Source organism: Lissotriton vulgaris, chromosome 7 (genome assembly GCF_964263255.1).
Source record: "Lissotriton vulgaris chromosome 7, aLisVul1.2, whole genome shotgun sequence".
NCBI lineage: Eukaryota > Metazoa > Chordata > Amphibia > Caudata > Salamandridae > Lissotriton > Lissotriton vulgaris.
Genome location: NC_141695.1, coordinates 1,476,882,208 through 1,476,907,826, shown reverse-complemented (window position 1 = coordinate 1,476,907,826; position 25,619 = coordinate 1,476,882,208). Strand labels below are relative to the sequence as shown.

Below are 25,619 nucleotides of genomic sequence, written 5' to 3'. Positions count from 1 at the left end.
CTGACTCTGCAACATAGGGAGGTGGATTTTTCATTAACAAGTCTTCCAGGTGCTCATCTTCTGAGTCCCCTGCGGGCATTATGTGATGGGTCTTTTCTTTACATTTTCCTTTCTTTTCTTCTAATACCCCCATCATGGGAAATAATCCTTCAGTCAACATAGATTGCCTCCACTGTTTCATTTTCTGCTCTTTGGTTGGCGTTGGAAGCCTAGGATACCATTTACTCACTCCCTTATCCATTCGGGGTTTATCTCGCTCTGCAGCCTCAATCTCCCATTCCTCCAGAGCTTCGTACTGGGTCAGCCTAGGTCTAGGGTGTAATTCGTTCATGCGGGTCCTTAAGTTAAACAAAATCCGACCATTAAATGTACCTTCAACAGGGAATGCTAAGACTCCGTCCTCGGCAGTATACTTTGCCCAATTTTCTAACCAGACACAAGTGTGATACCCTTTATCAAACAACATGAAAGAAGCAGGGGTGTTGGGCGGGGGAATGAGAACGCCTTCCCTCGTTCTAATGGGCTTGTCGGTTTTGAAAAAATTCTTTACTTTGTCAGTAAATGACAATTTCCTCTTTACTCCATACATCATGTGCGGTCTACCTCGTATAAGCTGATCCTTATGAAATCCTAGGTACTTTGGGTTCGGTATGAAATCTGGATACCACATGCAACTCTCCAGACTCGCTTCTAGCTCGGCTTGATTAATTTTTGTTTACTTTTGTGCTTCCAATGCTAGCGCGACTTATTTTTCGCACTACCCAATCAGGTCCGAGAATACAAAATCCTTAGCCAATGGGTGCGCGGCCTCTTCGCGAGACAGAGTCTCACGCTTCGGCACTCACCCCTCCTTCACAAATTCAGCTCCGCTACACACCCGCTGTCTTGACCAATACCAGCGCGGCACGGAGTGACGTCAGAGCAGCTCTCCGACTGACTCCCTCCTTCACAAGGTAACGGAAACTTTTAACTTTTCCTAAAGTGCAAATGTAAAACTTAGTTACTAACACACAACGTCTGCCACTATGTCTGAGCGTTCTAAAGAGATAGAAAAACTTTCTTTCACTGCAAGTAAACCACTTCTGTCTACTTCTCATTCACTCTGGATAGACTTCTTTGCCTAACCTCACACGCGAGTAATATAGAACCCGTTATTCTTCCGACTCATCCACTTTCGTCAGGGATATGTACTGAGCCGGGATTTCACCAGTGAACTATTTTACTTACCAGTCAAGCCTCGGAGACCCTACTACTCCTTCCGTATGCGACCCTTACTAGGTGATATCGCAATGAAAGTTTTATACCGGACTCGTAGCTATCATTTATTCAGATACAACAAAAGATCCTAATTAGTGCTTCCAGTTATTCCTAACCCTGCACTAATGACTCAAACCCTAGTGACTTCAACAGCTAACCGGATTCTGCTCACCATTAGCCAAATACTTCCCCGGGGATTCGGACTACACTGAACACTTACAAACAGTTCTGGGTTAATTCAACATGTAATATCTATAGCAGCAATGCAAAATCATATACATTTACATATAAATCCTTAAACATTTCAAAACATTTAGACCAATATAGTAGAAAATCAGCAGCACACTTTTGTTTTCACGGTTTGTTTATCCTGTCTACCTAATCTAACTAGTCCAAACCATACTACTGCTACCAGAAAATTACTGATAGAGCGCGCAGTTCACCCGGGTCACCGTATTCACCAATTAACTACACGCACTGGGCCCTGGCGTGCATAACATTTTATACACCATTAAAACATTTGGGTGAACCGGGTGATGGCTTCTGCTACACGCTCCTATGAGTAATTAGGGTTTGGGTTACACCTCTTCTTACCATGTACCTGACTTACCACAAGTACAACTTTCCGACGGACCTGGAGCTATAAGGGAAAACAGTAGACAGGGAACCTAAAAAGCTATATTCTTTATACTTCAGTACATACTTATCCACAATTTCTGTAAAATGACCACAGACACCTGATGAAGTTTAAAACTTTATATAAAGGTTCAAAGAGAAGATGCCAAGACAATAAGCGACAGGCAAAATAATATATCAAACATCAAAATCAACACCAATAAGTAACTTTGTATTAGAATTATAACCATTAGAATATATGGGAAGACTAAAGGTAGGATTTTTAGAACAGAACTAGTCACTGCAACTTTATGCTAGAAACAATAGGACGGGATTGGGACCTAGAACATGTATTTAACCTAAACGCTTAAACTATTCTTACTAAATTCACTGCAATCAGCTAAAGGAAAGGGAAAAATTGGAACATACTAAAATATAACAGTTTGGCAATTTTCTAAAGGAGGGGAGAGAAGTGGAACAATTCTACAACAATTGCATATAACTTGTTCTCAAGGTGATAGAGCAATATCAAAGGCAAGAGTACTCTATTAAATCAGAGAGAGAGAGAGACGCAAACCCACAGGTTAATATTTACCTAGGTCTGAGAGAAGACTAACCCTGGCCACGGGTCAGTTGGAAGGACGGGGACTAGGACCCTCAGAAAAGGAATACCAGAATGCGAACAGGTACAGCCCACGGACAGATCAGGACAGGATACCCCTCAGGTTCGGGTCAAAGGACTGGGCCTCCCAGGGTACGACCAACACCCACAGCTTCGGACAGCAACGCCTGCGTTACCTCCTTCTGCAAGTAATCCGCCAGAAAACCCAATTGGATTTTCGAATTCCCCAGCAAAGTGCTTCGCCAGCACTTAGGATTTTCCACCCCTTAGGAGTTTGTGGAAAGTATGGACAAAGTGCTCCGCAGCACTTTCAGATTGAGCACCTATTGAGATCGTAGGGTCAGTGACAGGTCTGCTACTCGGACAAGTCGGACAATTTTCCTGAGCTAAACTAGGGTAGTTATACCAATTTGGGGTCCCTCAGACCACCCACTAATGTTGCAAGTGACAGTTTCCCACATTTTGATTGGTCAGGAGAGGTGGTGCGGTCATTACCACCTCCTAAAATTCAACGTTCCCATCCGTAGAATACAATAGAAAATCTGAGAGCACAGGACATCGCAACATAGTCAGTTATTCTCAAGGTGAGTGTCCTCATCATGTGCTGGTTTTCTCAGGCGCATTTGGCTTCGGGAGCCAGCTGGCTGATTTCAGCGTCTGCGCAGTCGAGTTTCTCCCAGGTCACATGGCAATACCCAGAGGAGCTTCAAATATGGCGTAGCTTAAGCACTCCCAGCCCCCAGAGACGTGGTACATGAAAAGTAAGCGAGAACAAATTAAAATCACATATAAAAATGATCACACTGTATACCATGAGAAATTTTAACCAACCCTTACTTTATAATGACTACAGCCTTAATGTTTAGTGCGAAAAGACAGATAGGCTGAAGCAGCAGTAGCAAGCAGAGAGCGTGGTGAGAGTCAAGCGGCCATTTTTGCAACAGTGCGCATGAGCACAAATTCCCTCCAGAATGCGAGTGCGTCACATCACATGGGTATGACCGACGCATGCGCAGACTGAATGGCATCAAAGCAGCCGATTCGTTAGTGCAAGCTTCGTTAATATGGAAAAGACATACGAGCAAGCATCCTGGGGACACCCGCGTGTATGGGAAAACGTAAAATAAATGACAAACAATGATTTTAGTAGTATTATACATTGGGCGAGGTTCTTGCACTGGGCAAGGCGCTTTACGTGCGAATCCTTGCTCCATCACTGTATCTGGTGTGACTCCTAAATATTAAGTCCAGGACATCGTGGAACACTACCATCAGGGCTAAAAATTTCAAGGGACCAAATATTGAAAGATATGTATAGATTTTCTATACCTAACTTCACATCTATGTACCTTCACGACATAAACAATGCCAAGGTACTTAGATGTGAAGTTAAGAATATTAAATCTATACTTCCCTCTGTGAATTCACCTTTCGATATTTTGTCACTCAATGTTATGTCCACAATGTTAGTGTGCCATGATATTCTTGGACTCGATATTCAAAAGTACATGTTCTTCAACTGGCCAGGCAAGCTTGAACTGCAAGAGGTTCCTCCTGAGAACGCTATTTTGAAGGTTTAAAGAAAATACACAATGGAGGCTCCTCGAGGGAGTGCTGCGGGCAGTTTGGCGGAGGAGGGGCGGGGGTAGTAAACTCCGGCATACGGTCCTACAGAATTGAGTAAATAAATAAATGAATATAACAAATGACATTGCGCACTCTGCAACGCCAAATGGCGATACAGCGTGCACAATGTAATTTGTTTTATTTATTTACTCAACTCCTTACGGTCATATGCCAGAGTTTACTACCCACCCCGCCCCACCCTGCCCCGCCCCGTCCACCGCCCTCCAGCACTCACTCGAGGAGCTGCCACTCAAAATACATAATCCTGAGGAACACTATTATGGCAGTTGGGATAAGTGTGGATCAAAAATGTACACATGTTAACAAAGAGAGAGTAAGGGTATTTTAGTTTACCCCTAATGAATATTTACTAAACAACAGAAGAGTGAAGGTACCAAAACACCACTTCAAAAGAGTAGATATTTCTTTTGACGTGTTAGGGAAGGGAAAGTGGAGAAAGGAACAGAAGACTGGTTAAATAAGAACCCACACTCACCAACCTAGTGGTGACCTGCTTCATCACTGGGTTCCCACTGGAAAGACCTAATGTCTTTCCAGTCTGCTACAACGCCTGTTTACAGCGGAGCAGGTTCTTGTGTGTGTTGAGGGTGCAAAAAGAAAAGCCAAATCGTGCTAGGTGAGTGCAAAGAAAGGTTAAAAAAATAAAATAAAAAAAAAGATCAAAAAAAGTACTGCAATAAATAAACAACCTATTAGAAATACAATCATAGGCACACCTTTAGAAGTCATGTTGGGGATAGCATTATACAGAAGACTTGAAGCAGGGTTGTCTTGAACAAATCCAGTGTTCAAGAGACCATAGCAAGCTTACTGATTTCATGGCCATGAGACATGCATCTGTATGCTGGCATTGATGCTAAACAAGGCCTTTTAAATACATATACAGAGACAGACTCCGCAACAACGCAGGACATTTGATTCAGTATCTGGGTGTAAATCAAAAGGGGTTCAATCCTTGTTTCTGAGAAGGGATGCATTGTGTCCACGGCGATGCAGATAAATATGTAAGAAACAACTACAGCTGTTCAGGGAATTTCATTGGTTACTTCAGTTTGGTCATACATTTATTCGGTTACATGGGTTGGTTAGTAAATTACATTTGTAACTTCTCTTTTTTGCTAGGATAATAAAATCAAGATATGCAAAGGAGCCTCTGATGAAGGATAGCTTGCGGAAGAGCTAGTCTTGTGTCATGGGTAGACCCATGAATGTGTCAGAATCTATCCTTGACCGCCAGCATCCTATCTATCGGCCGGATACCATATTTGAAATATTTAGGTTGAGCAAAGGAGTTAGAGTTAAAAGGGTTATTTGCCTACTATAAAGTGCAAATTACACCACCAGCAGCATGGGTCTTTAAATACTGGTAGTGTTATTACAAAGGTCCTGATTTAGATATCCTGTCCTCATATTGTAAGTTCCATAGCATATAATGTACTTGTAATACGACTAACAGGATATTTGGTATGTTTGTGACGGAGTATCCTATTTGCCAAACGCTAAATCAGGCCCTATGTCTGATTTGTCAATGTTGAATGTATTAAGCGTAATCAACAAGATATTGTACAGTAGATACTTTTAATGAAGGGTCAGTATTTTAGTTGCATCTTTAAGAAAGCCTATGTGTGCCTGTGGTTTGACCTTGTGACCAAGGAAAGCCATTAATCCAAGAAATTGTGTTCATGGCAGTAAGTAAAACCATTAATGCACACGTGCAATTAATTCACTAGACTGGGTGTTTATTATCGGATTAAGCATCTAAACAACAAGACGCGCAGGCTTGCAACTACAAACTACACATCATGTTGTTCTGTTAGACCTGTAAATACTACTTTGTGCAGCATTGCCCAACCTATCAGGAACACTAATGAGACATTCTAACCATCCGTGAAATGCCATGACTTCAACAGACAGCCTATACAAGCGATGACACACCATGAAAATTACATGAAAGTCATTGGCTGGCCCAAAATCCACTCACTTTCTGTACATCTGATTGTATCTTTTGAATAACTTAGTGCATTATTCATGTCAGATACATAGGCTGAGGTTGATGCAGTTCACTGAGGTAAGGGAACCTCGAGATGTGTACACACTGTGATATACACTCAGGTGTATGCTATATAATCCCCAGGGCGAACTCTCTTCGAATGTCAGAGTCAAAAGGCAGTCTACTTAGTCTATCGGTTTGAAACAAAAAGATTCCTAAATGGACATTCCAGTACACAGAACGTTCATATTATAAATTTTTTCCACCATGCCTAAAACTTTTTACTCACCTCCTTGAAAATAACAAAAACTATAATTTTTACGCTGTGAAGTTGACTGGGGGTCAGTGTATCACATGTGATATAGAACATGAAGATACTATAACCTCATGGTGAAAGCTAGAATCACACCTGTTAGATAGCAGGGTGTTAGATATTGTAAAAGGCCAGTCTTCTGCAATGCACGTCAGCAACATATAGTGGTAAGCAGCGGAGTATAAGTGCAAATACAATTCAATTTTATCCACAATATCACTATATCACTACATTGGGAGGTAAGAGTATATAATTACTTCCTTCATTCCAATTACACTTATCTCACAAGGTAAGTGTAGGTGGAGCTACGTTTAGTCAAATATACTTACCTTACAATGCAAAGTGGTTGGTCAATGGATCGATATCATCACAGAGCGATATTGTCTTATTCGTAATAGTGACATATAACTTAACGTTGACTAGACTTCTAGACGTTCAGAGCGAATTGTGCAAATACTTATTTTGAAATTCCTGATCATTACTAGGATAGGAATTCTGGGGCAGCCTAGGAGTGCTCCCATGCAGATCTGTGCATATCCCTTAATTTCTAATTACCACTGTCAAATGCCCCTCTCTCAGGTGCCCTTTGTAGTCATAATGATGCTGGCTGGCAGTTAGAGTATGGTAGTTGTTTCCATATACTTGTCCGCAATGGCTGTGATGGTGGGCAGTTGATGCTGAAGGAACTGGAACATCCATACAATAGCATGGTGACAAAACAGAAGGCCAATGGTCTCACTGTACACCTTCTGCATCATACACAAATACATCTTTTAGAAAAATAAATGTAATCAAAGCAAGGGCACTAACTTATAGGCCACACAAATCCTTAACTGTTATTCCTCATTTTATGGGAAACTTCAGAGTTCTACCTGTTATCAATGGCATTTCGAAGTCTTGAGGGGCCCCACAGCAAGGTATCATGAGGAGGTCCTCATATCCTCTCCCTACCATCAACAGTGAGCCATCAACAGTGGACCACACACCAGTGGTCCACTGAGCTCTCCTCTGTTTGGGGGAGTAATGGGATGTTCTGACAGCACAAAATATTTGCTTTACAGAATGCTCTGCTCAGCCCGAGTACAGGGAAAGCAAACTGAAATCAAGTGATGAAGTAAGCTAGGCGCTAGCTTGGATGCAGTGGTCCTCATCCTGCAATGTATCTCTGTTCTCCCAGCCGTATCAGGCTCGCCTTACAGGACTGCAGGTTAAAAATTGCAGATTCCAGTTTAATTCACCCAATCACTAAGAGGGTTCACTCATCTACAAAGGTGCCTCACCCCCTGCCTAACGCCTAGAAAGGCAAGCTCTGCTACAAATCCACCTTGTCTCAATCGGTATAATGTGGCTCAGGGGTTTACAGAGTGATGCATCTACCTAAATGCATCACTTTGCAAATATGACGCAACATGGCGCATTTTTTCATCGCTGGTGAGTCACAAAGAGTGACGCAATGACGGCGCAAAAGTGACGCTAGGGCTCATACATCTGCCCCATATTTTTTTCCACTGTTCTGGAGAGGTAATGATAACCAAAGTGCTCCTCTAATGCGGCGGAGCACTTTCGTCATATAAGCAGTTGGCCACTTACTCATGGTAGCATAGCACCTCCGCACTTCGCTTTGCTTGCATTTATCTGCCTCCCAGCGTTCAAGAAAAATTAAAGTAGAATATTAGCTGTAAAGATGCTGTCCGTTCAGATATTTAGACCAATAAGATGATATACCAGGATCTCCCCTTTGTGTGATTTGCAACCTCCAACGGTTAGACATTAACACTTTGGACACCGTATCTTCTGTATAAACCACTATTTCCTCATACTTACCCACCACTAATCCTCTATGGGTTCTGGACAGCGTGCTACTCGCCGAAAAGCATTTTTACACCTCGTCAGGGGTCTTACTACTATGAGCTCCCAAATAACACTTTCTAGATTCCTCCCTCTTCTATCCTTCCATTGTTCTATTCAATACAACTAACAGACTCACATGCCTACCACTCAATTCAAGACATATTTCCCTATACTAACCCTCCACTAATCCTTTTTGGGTTCTGGAGTAGCATGCTTCTCACCGAAAAGTACTTTAACAACTTATAAGGGATAGTAAGCGCTATATAAATACAATTACATTACAATTACAATAACCCACTCTAAAGTGGGTGAAAGACGAAATGAATGTGTTACAACTCCTGTAATTTATTATTAATAAATAATAGCGCCTGATTACTTGCCTCCATGCATCATCATTTCACCAATTACATCCTCCATCCATTCCTTCGCAGTATTACTAATACCTTCATCTGCACTATAAACAGACATGCACAGATGCAAGCCAGTATATCACAAGGGCAGTTGAGTCCTTTCTCAGCAACATACTCGCCTCACCACATTATTTAATGTCTTCACTAGTCTTTGAGAGTTAAAGGCATACTGGGCTTAGCGAGGCCCAAAATATATTTATTTCAGAATTTAGGCAATGGGGCCTTCCTCCCACTGTATCTAAAACGAGCTAAATTACTACATATGATTATCCAGGGCTTTAAGTGGGATGAAAAAATTGCAGAGTCTCCATAAGGGCCGGGCCTATGTAAGTAAGGATGTGGATTAAGTACGTACACAATATTTCTGTGAATTCCATAGTGTGCTACCTGACCAGTATTTTGGTGCATCTCTGTACTTTCTTCTATTACATCCACATATATAACATAATAAGTGACATACACCTAAAGTCAGTTAGGACTATTGGCTTTGTCAATATTTGTTATGTATTTTAGATAAATGAGCAACAGCAGTGATGTTGTTGTAAAATAAGTAATATTGAAAAGGTTTCAATTCTGAAATTGCTATACCATAAAATAAACATTACCTAGACACGTGGAAGGGTTAGTGCTCTTCAGAGTGCCTCAATCACTGCAGTCATGTTCACTCCAAGTTAGACATATGCTGTTTTTCTCTCCACATCTCCTCCACCTGTATATCTTGCACCTCATCTATTTTCTCTTCAGCATTCTCTTTTTTCTCTCTTCTGAAGGCACTTCCTCGCAGCTCTTTCACTTCACCACCCCTAATGACACAAGGCACCCACTCACCTGTAAGACTGTATTTTCTTTTGCTTTCACCTTGTCAATGTTTTGACTACACTGTATCACCTCCACACACGTTTGCACAAAATCACAATTGCACCTGGAATACGTGACCATTGCTCTGTGAGCTCTGCCGAGAGGCCAAGGATTGCATGATCATGTATCCTGAACACCTTTTTGACCCACTTGCAGACACTGTGACAGACTCTCAGTACCTTCAGCCTCAACTCCAGAGTTCTCAAGCATGGCCTGTTAAAAACACCTGTTCAAAGTATGCCCCATGCAAGAATAATATGCTACATGAAAAAAATACAAAAGCACAACTTCCTGGAAATAGCTAAACACCCCAAGAGAATGCACGATCAAGTAAAATGTGAAATATAAACAGAACGAATATTGGTGTCATGGATTACCTTAAAGTTTTTTACATTAATTGTTCAGAAATCGAACATTATATTACCATTAAAGTTACGGACATGTATATAGGCCCCATTTCTAATTACTAGGGGGTCTGAGAACCAGAGAGACTGGCCGACTTAAAGCCTGTTGTTTATCACAAGGGTGGAAAAGATACAGTGGATGAATAGGAGCACTAATCAGTGTTAATTGTGAATTGAATAGTAGCACTACTCAGGTGTGACAGAATACCTGCACTAAACAGTGAAAACAACAGCCTTGGGTAACCACTCTGGGCCAATGTCAGGAACTAGCAACCAGTTTTACTGCATTGGTTTGTGTGATTAGTGGCTGTTCTAATTGCCATAAGAAATGGGAAAGTGAAATAAAAGACCCACAGGGCTGTGGCAGAGTCAGTCACAAGTTAGTACATGAACCTTTCAACATGTACAGCAGATGCACTAAAACATGTCAGACTTACGACTGTGAGAGGCAAGGAATACTACTGCAGACTCAGTCGCAGGTTACACGTCTGTGCCGAGGTGTAGTTTTAGGGGGTGGAGTTTGTAGTGTGACACCCCTAATAAATGCATTCTTGACTTAGTAGTTGGGTATTTGGGCCCCAAGTCGGGTCTGCTGTGTCTGTGTTGGTTTTTCTCTTTATCTTGATTTCAGTAAAAAGATTTCATCTTGCTCATTTTTTTTAACAGAAACTTAAATATATTGGGGCAGATTTATGTTAACTAGCGCATCCCCAAGGATGCGCCAGTTAATGTGCGGCACAGTGTGCCACAGCTCCGCCACCTATGGTGCGCCGCATTTATAATGCGGCGCACCATGGTGCAAAAACGGCACAGATGCGTGACGCATCTGTGCCGGAAAGGTGGCGCATTGCTGGAGTTGCGTCGCAAGCGCGACACAGCTCCAGCAAGGCTCGGGGGTGCCCCATCTTCACAATGCTGCGTCAAGACCTACGCCTGCTTCAAGCAGGCGCAGGGTTTTGACGCAGCATTGGCCTGAAAGTGACTGAGTGAAATCTCATAGATTTCACTCAGCCACTTTCAGGAGGCGTTCCTGCGCAGGAACACCCCCCCTGCGCAGGAACGCCTCCTTATGGCGCAGGGCTTTACAACGTGACGCATCTCCTCGATGCGTCACGTTGTAAATAAAGCGCATTGTTTGCGCCGCCGTTGCGTCAAATAAAGTGACGCAATTGCGGCGCAAAGAGGTGCAAGGGCATCATAAATCTGCCCCTAAGTCTACCAAAAAGTAGTAAACCGGCACTTATAGAAGTGCGCCTTGAATGGATGCAGATTTACTACTTTTTGGAATTCACAAATATTGGCAGTAGGATGCTTGGGAAGCAGTGTCAGTTAATGGTACCCTGGCATATTACTGGAAATCAAACACACAAAAAGGGATGGGACGAATACTTGTAAATAGTCTGACCACTGGCAATCACTGGGAGTAGCATTAAAAGAACGTGTTTTTTGCTCAATATGTCACTCTAGATAGAGGGCCTGATTTAGGATTTTGGCAGCCGGAGTAAAGGCAGACAGAGTGGCAGAGGACTTTATATCCATTAGCCTGCATTTACTCTACCCACTGAATTTAGAGATGTCCGCCTGACCCACAGACATTTCTTTGCATGGGCAGGAATCACCGTCACAGTGGTTTCTGTCAATGTAGAAAATGTTTGATGGACGACTCCGTCAAACTTGATGGTCAGTCGTAAAAGTTCTCTAAAGTTTTTGATTTTTCAAAAGCAAACTTCCAAAGTGGGATTTTGTTCCTGTAAAAAAAATCGAATGACCCACACACTGAGGGACTTTTCTTTAATGAAACCGGATCACCTTTGTTCTTTTACAGACGCTCACTGTACCTGCCAGGGAAGGACAGTAAACAAAAGCCATCCTACCGTCCACTTAAATAGGGCGGACAGTTTGATGGCTTTCCTCTGATGGCCCCTACTCCTTAGAGCCATCAGAGGAAGTGTTACACTGATGCAGTATACTGTATTCCATCAGTGTAAAACTTTACATCCACCCAACTCAAAATCGGGCAGGTGGAGCTAAGAGTTTGTCTGACAGGGTACTCTGTTATTGTTGCAACAGAGTGGCCAAACTCTGAATAAGCCCCGGAGACCCACCTTCTGTAAATCAATACTGATTCTGCTCCTTGGCCATCCTATCCATTCCCCCTGTGGCCCACTGCTTTTTTACTTGGGGAATTTGAGATTTTCACCCCCTGAATCTCACTTACTAATCTACGCTCTTGATTTTTTGTAGGGCGGAGTAGAGTAAGTTAGAGACCCCAAAAAGTCTGTTGAACTCCGGCATATTAAATCTTAAGGTGGACACATCTGATATTTGACTGAGACATCCCAGGCTACTTGCAGGTATCTGTAGCCACCCCTCTATCTCTGTCACTCATTCACACACAGGCACACTCAATAAAACCACTGTTTAAATGGTTAAGTCCAGTTTTGGTGACCAGCACATTTTTTTCCTCATAAGACTTTGACCCAGAGCAAAAGAGTAAAAAACACACAAGGGGAGAAGGAGGAGGAAGAGAAAGACTGAAACCACAGAAAAGGGAAGAAAGCAGGAACATGCAAGACTGAAATAATTGGTGGGTGTATCCAGTGGTGGACTAAAGAGGTATGAGGAGGAATTCAATAGATGGAATTTAAGGGCGCTGACCCCAGGCTTCTGAGCAAAACTGTGGACGCTAGCTCTTATTCTTTTACAAATTAAGCACTAGTTAGCCTCTAGTGGTTTCATTAAAGTGTAAGTCATTGCTGTTTGCCACAGAAGGGCTGGTGTGTACTCGAGTTTGCTGATGTGCCTCTTTGTTGTTTCCCCAGACATGAGCTCAGTGTTAGAAGACAACAGTGAAGGCATCCCGCCCGTCACGGAGAGCGAAACTCTGCACAAGATGGTGGGACAGATGAAGGGGATCCAGGGACACTACAACTCCTGCTACCTCGACTCCACTCTGTTCAGGTTGGTGCCAAAGTACCGTCAGTTGAGGGGCATTAATGACGGTGGATGTGCCTCACTCGTTTCCACAACTCCGGACAATAATATTGGCCCCATCCTGGGGTATGAATGAATAAAAAGCGACAACTTGTGCCTGAGGGTGCCTCGATACAGCGCAGAGGGAGAAAAGGGTGACCCACCAGGAGCGATCTGATAGAGTTGTGGGTGTTTATACCTAAGAGAGTGTGAGGGATTCTGCAACTCCATCCTCAATCGGCAAACTCTACCCAAAGTCTTTCATACTAAGCAACTTGCGTGTTCCTGACCCTAACAGGCCCTTTCTCGTATGACCGTCTCCCATCCTTGAGCTCACCTCAAAAGCTGCTTTCCCAAGTATAACAGAAGTCCCACTCGAGTTTAGCTAAAACAATTACTCACCCTATATACACCTCTGTACTTGGTAGAAAAGAATCAACTCACTGAGCAAAATTAATCACAATCCTGTGGTAAAATTTTAAAGAATATGATCATTGATGCTAGCCTACAGTCACTACCTTCTGTGCACAGGGATGGTATCAGGGTGAGATGGATGCAGGGCCTACAAGTTAGAGTCTGATCTCTTTTAGTGGCTATGACAACATCATGATCAGGAAATGAACAAAGGACTGTATTTGCAAAAAAGGAAAAAGAAGAGCTAGCATGTCTTATCATTCACAGTATAAGTTTCCTGTGAATACACTCCTTTGTTGATTTCATGATTTATCTCGAGGGGAGTAGGAGTGTTTTTTCCCCCTTCCTCTCTTGTTGACACAAGTAGAACATCATCACCAGAACATGTCTAGGTCTGTTTGAGGTCTTTATGCTTCTATTGCCCACTCAATGTGCTCTCTCGGTTCCAATAAGGAGGGATTCATCCGCTTTTTAACATTCCTCTAAATAGCTCCACTAGGCCTGTTTTAAGTAATTCATCCATTCCATCCAAAAAAAGCCTTCCTTTATGTTTCAAACATTATGGTTTGTCCTCCTAACAGGTTCAAAGACTTTTTCATACACAACGTTCTTTTGGTAGAGCGTTGCCTCCAGTCTAGAATTGATTACACGCCTGTATTTTAAGTCATTTTTGTACTTCCCTATTTTGTACATAGTTATTAAAGCCCTAAAGCTAAAGACTTGTCACTGTCTTTTCAAGATCAGATAGTCATGTTAATAAGTCTTTCTTTTGCTACCCCATGGTCTGCAGTGCTGGCCGAGACTTCTCTCCCTGCTCTTAAAACCACTGATATGTAATGTGCAGCCCAGGCCCAGCCTGGGGTGGCTGATGGAACAAACATGGCTTGCCATGCCTTAATTTCTTATTTTTTTGCGACATAAGTGACAGAGTAGTAGCTCTGTCCCCTTCTCCCTATCACTGTGTTTTGTTTTTGTCCCGCATTCCCCCATGCGCCAGGCCTATTGGTAGGCCCTCCTAATTCATCACTTGCGATCTAATCTACTGCTTCTCTTAGTATGCACCTTAAAGCTAAAAGTATATGTGAAGACATTTTTCAGTGTTCTGGTGGTCGTCTTTTCTTTGCCCATGGAGGCACGCAGTCTTCCTGCCCACTCACCCCAGAGTGCAGTTCATAGTTTTTCAGTGCCCCTTAGCCTCCTTCCCTTGGATTTGGTTAAGTATGGAGATCAATGTTCATGTTTAGAGTCTATTACAAAAAACAATTTGATGGACAGAATGTAGATCAATGTCTTACATTCACCCCAGTACAAGGATCTGGGCCTAAATCCATCCTTTTTTGCACTCCACACCACCCTGGGTCAGATAATGGCTTTATGCAAATCAGCTCTGACCCTGTGCCCCATGGGAACAGTCCAGTCCGAACTACAACAGCCATATCTTTCCCAGACCGGAATCAAGCATCCGAGGACCGGACCGGTTTCGAGGTAACACCTCTCATCAGCCCGGCTAGCTTGACTCCAGTGGTGTGGAGGCTCTGGGACCCACGTCTGAGCTACCCCAGTACACTCAGCGAGAAAATTACAAAAAACAATTTGATGGACAGAATGTAGATCAATGTCTTACATTCACCCCAGTACAAGGATCTGGACCTAAATCCATCGTTTTTTGCACTCCACACCACCCTGGGTCAGATAATGGCTTTATGCAAATCAGCTCTGACCCTGTGCCCCATGGGAACAGTCCAGTCCGAACTACAACAGCCATATCTTTCCCAGACCGGAATCAAGCATCCGAGGACCGGACCGGTTTCGAGGTAACACCTCTCATCAGCCCGGCTAGCTTGACTCCAGTGGTGTGGAGGCTCTGGGACCCACGTCTGAGCTACCCCAGTACACTCAGGGAGAAAATTACAAAAAACAATTTGATGGACAGAATGTAGATCAATGTCTTACATTCACCCCAGTACAAGGATCTGGGCCTAAATCCATCGTTTTTTGCACTCCACACCACCCTGGGTCAGATAATGGCTTTATGCAAATCAGCTCTGACCCTGTGCCCCATGGGAACAGTCCAGTCCGAACTACAACAGCCATATCTTTCCCAGACCGGAATCAAGCATCCGAGGACCGGACCGGTTTCGAGGTAACACCTCTCATCATGTTTAGAGTCTGTCACCCTAAACCACATAACCCATCATCTGGGTACAGGGGGCATATTCTTGCGTCATGAGCCTCTTCTCCTGGTCAGTTTTCATGAGCCTGGAAGAAGATTGAAGTCTTTTCTCTTTGCAGAGCTCACAGAATGAAGGAAAGTTCACCTCTGACAAGAAGGTGAAGTCAGCCTCCATGTAAGTGTTTTCTAACACCTCAACCTAGACATTATGGGGCATATGTAAAAGACCCTATCGCCACTAGAAGGTCACATTTTGTGACGTTCCCGTGGCGATAGGGGCCTTGCATTATGTACAAGGCAGCGTTAAGCCACTTAACGCAGCTTAACACAGCCTTGTAGATAAGGCACCCTTTCACGCTATGTTTAGGGTGAAAGCGGCGTGCAGTGGGTGTTGTGGTGGGAGTTCCACCGCAACACCCATTGTATTTGACTCTGCCCCCTATGTACAAGGGTGGCATACAAAGGAGGCAGCGCAAAAATTAAGACTAGCAAAACCCTGGTCTTAAGGTGGCGAAACTAGTAGAAATGCATTATTTCTCCTCGTTTTTGCTATTTTCATGTGTGCTGCCATGTGCAGCACACATGGAAAAAGCAAAATGCCATGGTTTGTTCATGTACAGGAAGGTGTCCCTTCTCGCACATAGACAAACCTTTTTAAAAAAGCCATTTTGTAACCTTCATGTGTGCTGCATGAAGCAGCACACATGAAAGTTACTTGGGGCCCGATGTAGGTAGCCCTTTACCGATCGGAATCGGACGAAAATACCGATTTTCGGCCGTTTCCGATCGGTAAAGGGCTATTGAGATGTAGGGGCACATTTTCGGTAATTTTACCGAATCGGTATCATTACCGAATCGGTAAATTTACAGATTCGGTAATATGTACCGAATCGGTAAAATAATTACCGATTCGGTAATATTTACCGATTCGGTAAAATTACCGAAAATGCAATGTAGGTAGGCAATGTACCTTCTGCACATGGCTTACAGAATCGGTATTTTACCATGGAATACAAATCCATGGTAAAATACCGATTCCGGTGTGCATGCACATGTGTGCATGCACACCTATGTCATTTGACAGGCAGACCTGCCCTTAGGGCAGGTATGCCTGCCACATGGCACCTGTGCCTGTTTTGGGGGTGCCAGAGGGTGTCAAAGTGACACCCCCTGCACCCTTGTGAATTCTTTAATTACCGATTCGGTAAATACCGAATCGGTAATGCCTAATCATTCCTATGGGCTTCAAAGCCCATAGGAATGAATGGGCATTACTGATTCGGTATTTACCGAATCGGTAATTAAAGAATTGTTAAGGATTCGGTAACGAATCCAGATGTTGGGACCTACATACCATTTACCGATTTTGAAATACCGAATCGGTAGGATTCGGTATTTCAAAATCGGTAAATGGGATTTACCTACATCGGGCCCAAAATGTCATAATATGATTGTTTATGTGCAGGAAGAGACCCATTCCTACACATAACCAATCCTCCTCCGCACACAGACACCCTTGCACTCTGGTGCAAAAGTGCCCTCATCGGTGCTAAGATGTGAAACTTAGCGCCATTGCAAGGGGAAAGGCAAGGCTGCCCGACATCCTTGTAAATATGGTACATCCTTGTGTTTTCGAAGTGGCGGAGGATGTCGTTAAGCTCAGGAGGCTAACGACATGCTCTGCCACTTCGTCGTACATATGGCCCTGTGAGTCTGGTGAACCAAAGCTACGAAGCAAAGTTTGAGACCTTCAGGAAAGTGCAAAAGCGAAACTTCATGTAATGTCTTCATAAAAAGAATAACAGACTGGCATCAATTGAGCAAATACACAATCGACAAAGTTGATGTGAAATACATTTAAATAATACAACCACCTCACATGCCTCAAACTACATCACCCAAAAATCTGTCCCTGCACCTCATTATCTAAATACACATTCACAAATCGAACATAGTAATTTGTTATGATTTTCACCATGAATCACACTACAATAGACAATGAAAATGAAACACAAAAACACAATGAGCAGATGTGAAAACAGGACACGGTACATTTCCAAAGAAATAATGAAAGCGATCGAAACATCCTCGTTGCTCAGTGTCCTGGTAGAAGCTCAGTCACCCCCCTCGACCAACCCTCTACCACCAGACAGGCACATATGAAAGCAAGAAATCAGATTTGAAGGTTGTAGGTAGCAGCCCAAGCAGTGCCATTGGCTTGCAGCCAGGTTGTGCTAACACTGATTTTTGTTCAAATTTGTTTATTGTGTTTTGAGTTTGATGCAATTTAACAGACGTTATCACTTATCACACTTATTCATTCGTTACAGGAGTAAAGGATACCATACAGTTGACTTACATAGTGAATACATGCATGCCATTCTGTTCGTGTGTTGCATAGTGTTCACTGAATGTGATGATGCGCTAATAAACGGGGAGTTAAGAACGGTTCCAGATCATCTTGCCAAGATTTACGGAGAAGTAGTATTATCGCATCCCTTGTCGCTGCCAGTGGGAGTGTACGCAGCACTAGGGCATCTTCGCGGTGCAGCGCTACGCTTTCTGCTTGGGCCCAACACGTTATAAACTGGGGAATCAATTTATGCCTCTTGGATCTCTGGTATAAGCCCAACAGGCAGATTTCCCAAGTGCAATCCACTGCACGACCAGTGTATTGTGCTAGGTGTGTTGTGACTGCTCTCCAATAAGAGGTGAGAGCCATGCAGGCCCACGGCATATGCAAAAGGTCTCCAGCAACCAGTTTACATCTAGGGCACTTTGCATCTATACGGCCAAAGTAACGGTTAATCTTAGCTGCCGTCATGTAATGTAAGCCCTATGCAGGACAAAATACTGTATTAAACGGAGCCTGGCGTTACTTGGGATATGGGTGGGTACTTCTAGGATGGCCGTCCATTCACGTTGGGTGCATTGCCTCTGCAGGTCTGTTTCCCAGTATTGTATGAGCGGTGTCAGTGGATGTGCTGAGTGCGCGCGTAGTGACTCAACAAACCATTTGGTAAGATGCCTACCAGTGCCCATCACATGCAGGTATTGGATTGTGAGGTGTGTCGTGGGTTCTTGAGCCATGTCTCCCCACAATGCTCGCAGCGCCCGTGTCAGCGTGGTGTATAGGCGGAATAGGCCTAGCAGTAGGCCACTGTCTTCAGCTAGCGTGTCGAACGGCATCAAGGGCCTCATTTATGAGGCTGTGCGTCACTTTTACGCCATCGGTGCGTCACTTTTTGTGACACACCAGTGGCGTAAAACCTGCGCCTTGCGACATGATGCGTCATACATTAAATATGACGCATCAGGAATGTCGAAAGGAGTGCGCACTGAGAAGTGACGCATCGCTGCTTTCACGCAGCGATGCGTCATTTCTCATAAATGAGGCCCCAGATATTTGTCATGATATGAGTCTCCCAGGGTCTGCAGTCCTGCATCCTCCCAGGCAGCAAGCTCTGCAGCAGAGATTGCACGATGTTGTCTTGGCTTGCCAAGTATGGGTGGGGAGAGGGCGTATGAGATAGTCCCCTTCGTGAGCTTTAGACTGCGGCGGAAGCACTTGTAGGCAATGGACGCCAGGAGCGGAGTAGGCGTTGCCCCCTTCTACCACAGTGGAACATGGCCGTGACTTGGGGGGGTGAGTGTAACCTGATCGCTGCCTTGCAGTATCTGTTAAATGCCGGCCGCTAACCCAGTGGACCACCCACTGCAGCTGCTCCGCTAAATAAGTGTTCCATATTAGGCATGGCTAATCCACTTAGGTCGATGGGCAAATAAAGTTTTGCCAGTGTAACCCTGCTACGCATGCTGTGCCATACAAACTGCCTCAAGTCTCGTTCAAGCATGTCAAAAAGCGAGGGCTTGATATACAGCAGTAAGTTTGCGGTTGTGGTAACACTGATGCAGCACCACACACAGTGTGACACACTAATAGAAATGATAAACAATGTAACGATGGAGGAAAGCCGGAATAAGGAACATAAACCAGCTTTACCTACTAGAACACTTGGAACCAGGGCGTATTGGAACCCACACAATAGATACACATCAAGACATTTGTCCTTCTGGTATTTGGGCACACAGTCTTACACATTTTCATATTTCTGCAAACTAAAGTCATCTTCTCATATCAAAGCTTTGCCATCCCTACAAGGAATGACTTCAGCATCCTCAAGTTCCCCATCAAGTGAATGCCATGCCTGGCAGTGAATCTCGTGCCATGGGCTTTAAGCATGCAGTGGTCATATGAGGGTGAGCAGAATGCAATGGATGCCATCCACAGTGTCAATGGAGCCAATGGGAAAGTAGCACTTACGCAGCCAAGTGCAAATCTATGTCAGGCACCCGAATGGTATAGAATCTAGAAGCAGTAGCTGCACACATTCTGGGGAATGACATATATATAATACTATTGTGGAGTTGGAGGTAATGCATGACACTAATCAAACATAGGGGTATATTTTTAAGCCCCAATCACCAGCAAAACGTCACTTTTAGTGGCGTTGTGATGGCGATAGGGGCTTCGCCTTATTTACAAGGCAGCCTTAAGCCGCTTAACATGGCTTAACGATGCCTTGTAAATAAGGCACCTTTCCTGCACATAAACAATCAAATTAAGCAGCACACATAAAAGTTACAAAACACCATTTAAAGATTGTGTATGTGCAGCAAGGGATACCTTCCTGCACATTAGCAATATTCCCCTCAACGCAGACACCCTTGCATTATAGTGCAAGGGTGTCTGCGTTGGCGCTAGGGTGCTAAATTTTGCGCAAGCACAGGGGGAAATGCAGGGCTGCACCTGCACCATATTGTTGTAAATATGGTGCAGCCCTGCGTTTCTGAAGTGGGGGAGCGCAACGGTAAGCCTAGGAGACTAACGCGGCGCTCCGCCACTTCGTTGTAAATATGCCGCAAAATGTTTAGATCAGGTCACACAGGAGAGAGGTGTGGATGGCCAGTATCATAGTCAGCAGGCAAGAATCATGCATTCCATGACCCAGTCTCTGGGCATATATGGACCATTACTTGGTCTCCTCCAAATGGTGTGAACCTGAACCTGCCATTCTCAGATTCAGTGAATACCCAGCACACAACCATAATCTATTAGGATATTGTTGGTCTGTTGTGTGTTCGCTCCATCCCCTTTTTAGTTCTTCTCGGTTAGCTCCTGCTTTAAGCCATGTGTGCCATGCGTACAACCGTTTTCATCAGCTGCCCTACATAGCTTCTTTGCTCATGTTTGGAGACAGTCAATCAATGCACACATGCACTCTGTGTGCTATTATCTGGATGAGATTCCCTCTGGAACTCTCTGACTTCAATGCATACAAAGGTTGCACCAATTAATCTTTAATAATGGGCCTGACGATAAATACGGGGTCTCGGCCTCTGGGCACAGTACTGAGGTAGTGAGGCTTTTCCACTCAGGAACCGTGCCCTGAAAGTCACTGAGTCTGGCCTTTGCGGGTGGTGAGAAAAACCAGGAAGAAGGGGGATAGCACCTGGTTAAAAGACATTTCCTGCAAACCAGACAACTTGGTCTAATCAGCCCTGGTCAGCAAGGTCCAGAGAAGGGCCATGAAACACCTCAGAACAGAGAGCTCTTTGGGCAGTAATGACCCTCGGCATGCCGGTCTCAACATTCCTGTTGGCAAGTTGCCCCAACACTCAAGGTGCACTGCACTGATGAGAATTTAACCCCTGCAATCATCTCTGCAAATACAGTTTCAGAAGTAGGAGGGGGTGATAACTGTTTACCCACTGAAACCCTAGGGCTCTCAAGAATATATTCCCGTATACCTTTGGGCTGTATCCTCAGGGATTAGTCAATGTTTGTATTATTTTAGATGCTTGCCACTCCATCAGGAGGGTGTGGAATCCAGGGTGAGCAGATCAGACTCAACCAACTGATAGGGTCAGTAGCTGCTGGACCAGGAGCTACTGAACCCTATCCCAGCATCCCCGGGATCTGTCTGCAAATGTTACTGCCTTGTAGTCCTTGATCTTCAACTTCTCTAATGCTTTTGAGTACCACCAGGCCCATCACATTTAAATATTGATGTAGCTCCAATCTACTCTGGTGCAGCTTTCTTATGTGCTGATCTAGGTCCCAAGACTTTAGGCCACTCCAAGGCCCTGAGTGTTCCTGTACCATTGGCCACCACCAGTCCCAGTTCACTTGTTGTTTCTGACCTCTTTTCCTGAACTCGGGCCTGGCTATCAGGGAAGGACAGCTTTGTGGATCTATCTCCCCAAACCTTTCTTCACAAGAGATATTAGTTTGAAGAATGGGACACCAATGTGGGAACTGCTATTGATGTCCAAGAGGATCTGCGAGAAAGATTAATGAATGCACAAAAATATTTTGGATTTGAAAGCCTTCTTCCTGGCATTGAGAGCTTTCCTTATAGTGGTGAATGTCACAGATCCAGGTTAAGACTGAGTGTGGAAGGGTTCACCAAAGCATGCACACATGAAAAAGACCTATGGTACACAATCAGAACAGCATCATCTGACTCCCCGCTTCAACCAGACTCACCGATTAAGACTGTGGAAGACTTGGCAATGGCACCTAAGGAGCACTAGGCTGCTAACCACTATGGACAAATGGTCTTCCTGGGTCAGGGGCTAACATATGGCCTAATGATAGGAGAATCATTATTTACTGCATTGCTCACACATCCCTTTGCCTGACAACCATTAGCACTGAGATATTTCAGGAGCTCCTAGTGAAAGTTAAATCAGGAGCCCCCTCTGACTGCTGCCCACCTCACATACTCAAAGACTGTTTCTCAGTCTACCTAAGCCCGGCACTCGCTTTACAGAACAAATCGCTTTCTTCCTGCCAAGTTCATACAGCCTTCAAGAAAGCTATAGTGGTCCCCCTCCTGAAGAAACCTGGAGCTGATCCCGCGCTTCTGCCTAACTACCGTCCCATCTCCCTGCTCCCGTTTCTGGGAAAGGTACTAGAGGCAAACGTGGCCAAATGCTTGTACAACTTCTCAGAGGAATCTTAATACCTCAACTCTTATCAGGCAGGGTTTCGGGCGGCCCATTCTACTAAAACTGTAATTTTATCTGTCCTGGACACTCTTCATGACAACGCCGATAAAAGCTCCCCCCAGGCACTGGTGCTACTGGATCTCTCCGCCGCCTTCGACACGGTTGACCACACTATTCTGGTTGACCGTGTCAAACATGCTGGTATTCAAGGTGTGGCGGCCCGCTGGCTCACCTCTTTCCTGGAGGATCAGTCCCAGGCCATCCGCCAAGGCCATTTTATGGCCCCACCACGTAAAACCACTTGTGGTGTTCCACAGGGCTCCGCTCTCTCTCCCCACCTGTTTAATCTCTACATTGTTCCGCAGATCCAGTCCCTTAGAGACAGGAAGGTGACGGTCTTTAATCATGCGGATGACCTGCAATTAGTCTTCACAGTTGTCAACTCACATGGCTCCGTCACCGAATTTCAGGCCACCATGCTGCATATTCAACAATGGATGGACCACAACTACCTTAAGTTAAACCCTGGTAAGATGGAGCTTGTTCTTACTAGGGACAGCCATAAGTTTTGGGGCCCACACTACTGGCCATCAGAGCTAGGTCCTCCACCCTTTCCCTCCCCCTCGGCCAAAACACTAGGAGTCACCCTCAACAGTGACATGTCACTAAAAACTTAGGTTGGCTCGGTCATTTCTAAATGCTTTTTCCAACTGTGGAAGATTAAGAAGATACAACATTTTCTCACACAGGAAGCTTTGATCCAAGTTGTAGTAGCCACCGTCCTGTTGCACCTGGACTATGCTAATTCTGTGTACTTGGGCATGCATATCTACTTGCTCAAACGGCTGCAGATGGTCCAAAATCATGCAGCCAGAATGACTCTCGTCAACCTAGATGGCAGCCAGCAACCCCTCTGCAGAGGAAATTGCATTGGCTCCCTATTCCTCAATGCTGCGCTTTTAAGGTGGGCTGCCTTATCTTCAAATCCCTGCATGGCAATAATACCAAATTCATTAACAGCCTGATACTCAGGCACACTCCCTCTCGTAACCTACGCTCTGCTCACCACTCACTCCTCACCATCCCTGCATTCAAACAGGTACGTCAGGGAGGCCGCAGATTTGCAACACTTGCCCCCAGACTGTGGAACTCCCTCCAGTTGGAGATCCGGTCCTGCACTGACCTTTTGCAATTCAGGAAGTCCCTCAAAATGTGGCTATTTGCACAAGCCTATAATTAATGTTTCCACTGGTAGCTTACAGAGCCTTTCTCAGCGCCATGAAACCACCCGGTGTACGTGCACTTTACAAGTCATTATAACATTAACATTAACATTTGTGGGTATATTGTCTTTCCGCTTTTGCTCAGTTTGTACACTCCACTTTGTGCCCTATCGCCCTTTTTGCTTTCCTCCCAGTACGCCTTGGTAGTGCTGGCACTTTCACTTCAGAGTTGCTACATTGTTTGTTTATACATTGTTCGTCTGCCTGCTCATCTGCTTCTGTACTGTAGTTGCCTGCTCATTGGGGTTCAAGGGACCAGTGCCAATATCCTAGTCAATGTATGATCTCATTACTGTCCACATCACCATGTATCAGTGTAAACTACGCTCCCGGAATGTGGGTTGCTGTCCTCTGTGCCAAGTCTTATTTGGTAATCCTTGTGCACTGACCTTTTGGCTAATATATTACTTATTTAGAACTCCTTTATTTAACACCTGAGATCACAGTTACACACCAGACCACTATCAGATATGAGTCACAGCTGACAAGGCAGCATACCAGCAAGCACTCCTGTGCATCCGCCCTCTTCACCATAGTTTCCTTATTTCTCTTGTAAGGTGTTCAAACTCACTATGGGGCATAATAACAAGGAACAGGGAAAATTAACGCTAAGGGCGCTTAGCGTGAATTTTGTAAACGCCCGCTATCGCTGGATAATATTGCCTGGTTATTGCATTATTAACAACGCTAACTGCCTAGGCGATAAAAAATCCAGCGATAGCGGCATTTTGGGAGGTTATCGCTGGTAATGCAGCGATAAAGCTACAAGGATAGGGATATCCTTGTTGATAGCCCATTGTGGACTTAGCCATGTAATCCACCTCCCATTGGATTACATGGCTAAGTCTGAAAATTATCAGACGTAAAAAAGCGGCATTAACCGTGGTTAGCGCTGCTTTTTTTGTCTCTAACAGGGTTAGCGTGAAGCTTGATAATAGGAGAATGTCCATTCCTACACCATGGTGCGAAAGCACGCTGTTTGGCCCACACGATCTGGCCGGCGATGATGGGCCTCAATAGGGGAAAGCAGCAAGACACTGGGTCTAGTGCAAACCCCACAATGGCACAGGCAGACCTTAGCGGTCAGTCGCAGCAGCCCAGCTGCAGACAGCCTACAGCTGAAATGGAACCTGTGGATAAACTAGACCTCATACTGCAGGAGGTAAGGGACTCTAGGAAGGCCATCGAATAACAAATTGGCATCCTCATGACTGGTTTCACACTCCTGAAGGCGGACCATGCCAAGCTAGCAGATAAGGTAAAGGAGAACACCATGGTGCTGGCAGATCTGTCCCCACAACAAGCCCAGAACACAACTCACATGCAGCCACTCCAGAAACTAGTTTACTACCCTGTTGGACCGTGTGAAAGATGCGGAAGGAAGGACACGACAGAACAACGTCCGCGTCATTGGGCTGCCAGAGACATGCGAAGGGATGAATCCGGCCACATATATGGAGCAGTTGTTCCGTGACCATGTTACCTCGGAGGGCCTCTCTGCTCAATACTGTGTAGAACGGGCACATAGAATACCCACCGGTCAGCCCAAACCGGGTGCTCCACCGTGGCCCGTCATCGTCTGACTGTTAAATTATAGGGACAGAGACAGGTTATTACGAAAAACTCGTGAACTGGATCGGATAAACTTTGAGAACAGCAGAATATCACTGTACCCGGACTACACGCTTATGGTGCAGAGATAGCGCTCCTCCTTCCTGGCCGTTAAAAGGAAATTGAGAGACTTGAATCTAAAATATGCATTACTCTTCCCGGCCCAATTGAAAATTATCTATGA

The 25,619-nt window shown here is 44.6% G+C and overlaps 1 protein-coding gene across 1 annotated transcript in view; it reads left to right on the top strand.

The window, feature by feature from the left end:
• Positions 1–25,619, top strand: part of LOC147705833 (ubiquitin carboxyl-terminal hydrolase CYLD-like) — a 199,882-nt gene that overhangs the window by 73,541 nt on the left and 100,722 nt on the right. Inside the window, exon 3 of the mRNA XM_086932277.1 lies at positions 12,790–12,928. Coding sequence (XP_086788403.1) covers positions 12,790–12,928 — 139 coding nt within the window. The remainder of the gene's footprint in view (positions 1–12,789; positions 12,929–25,619) is intronic.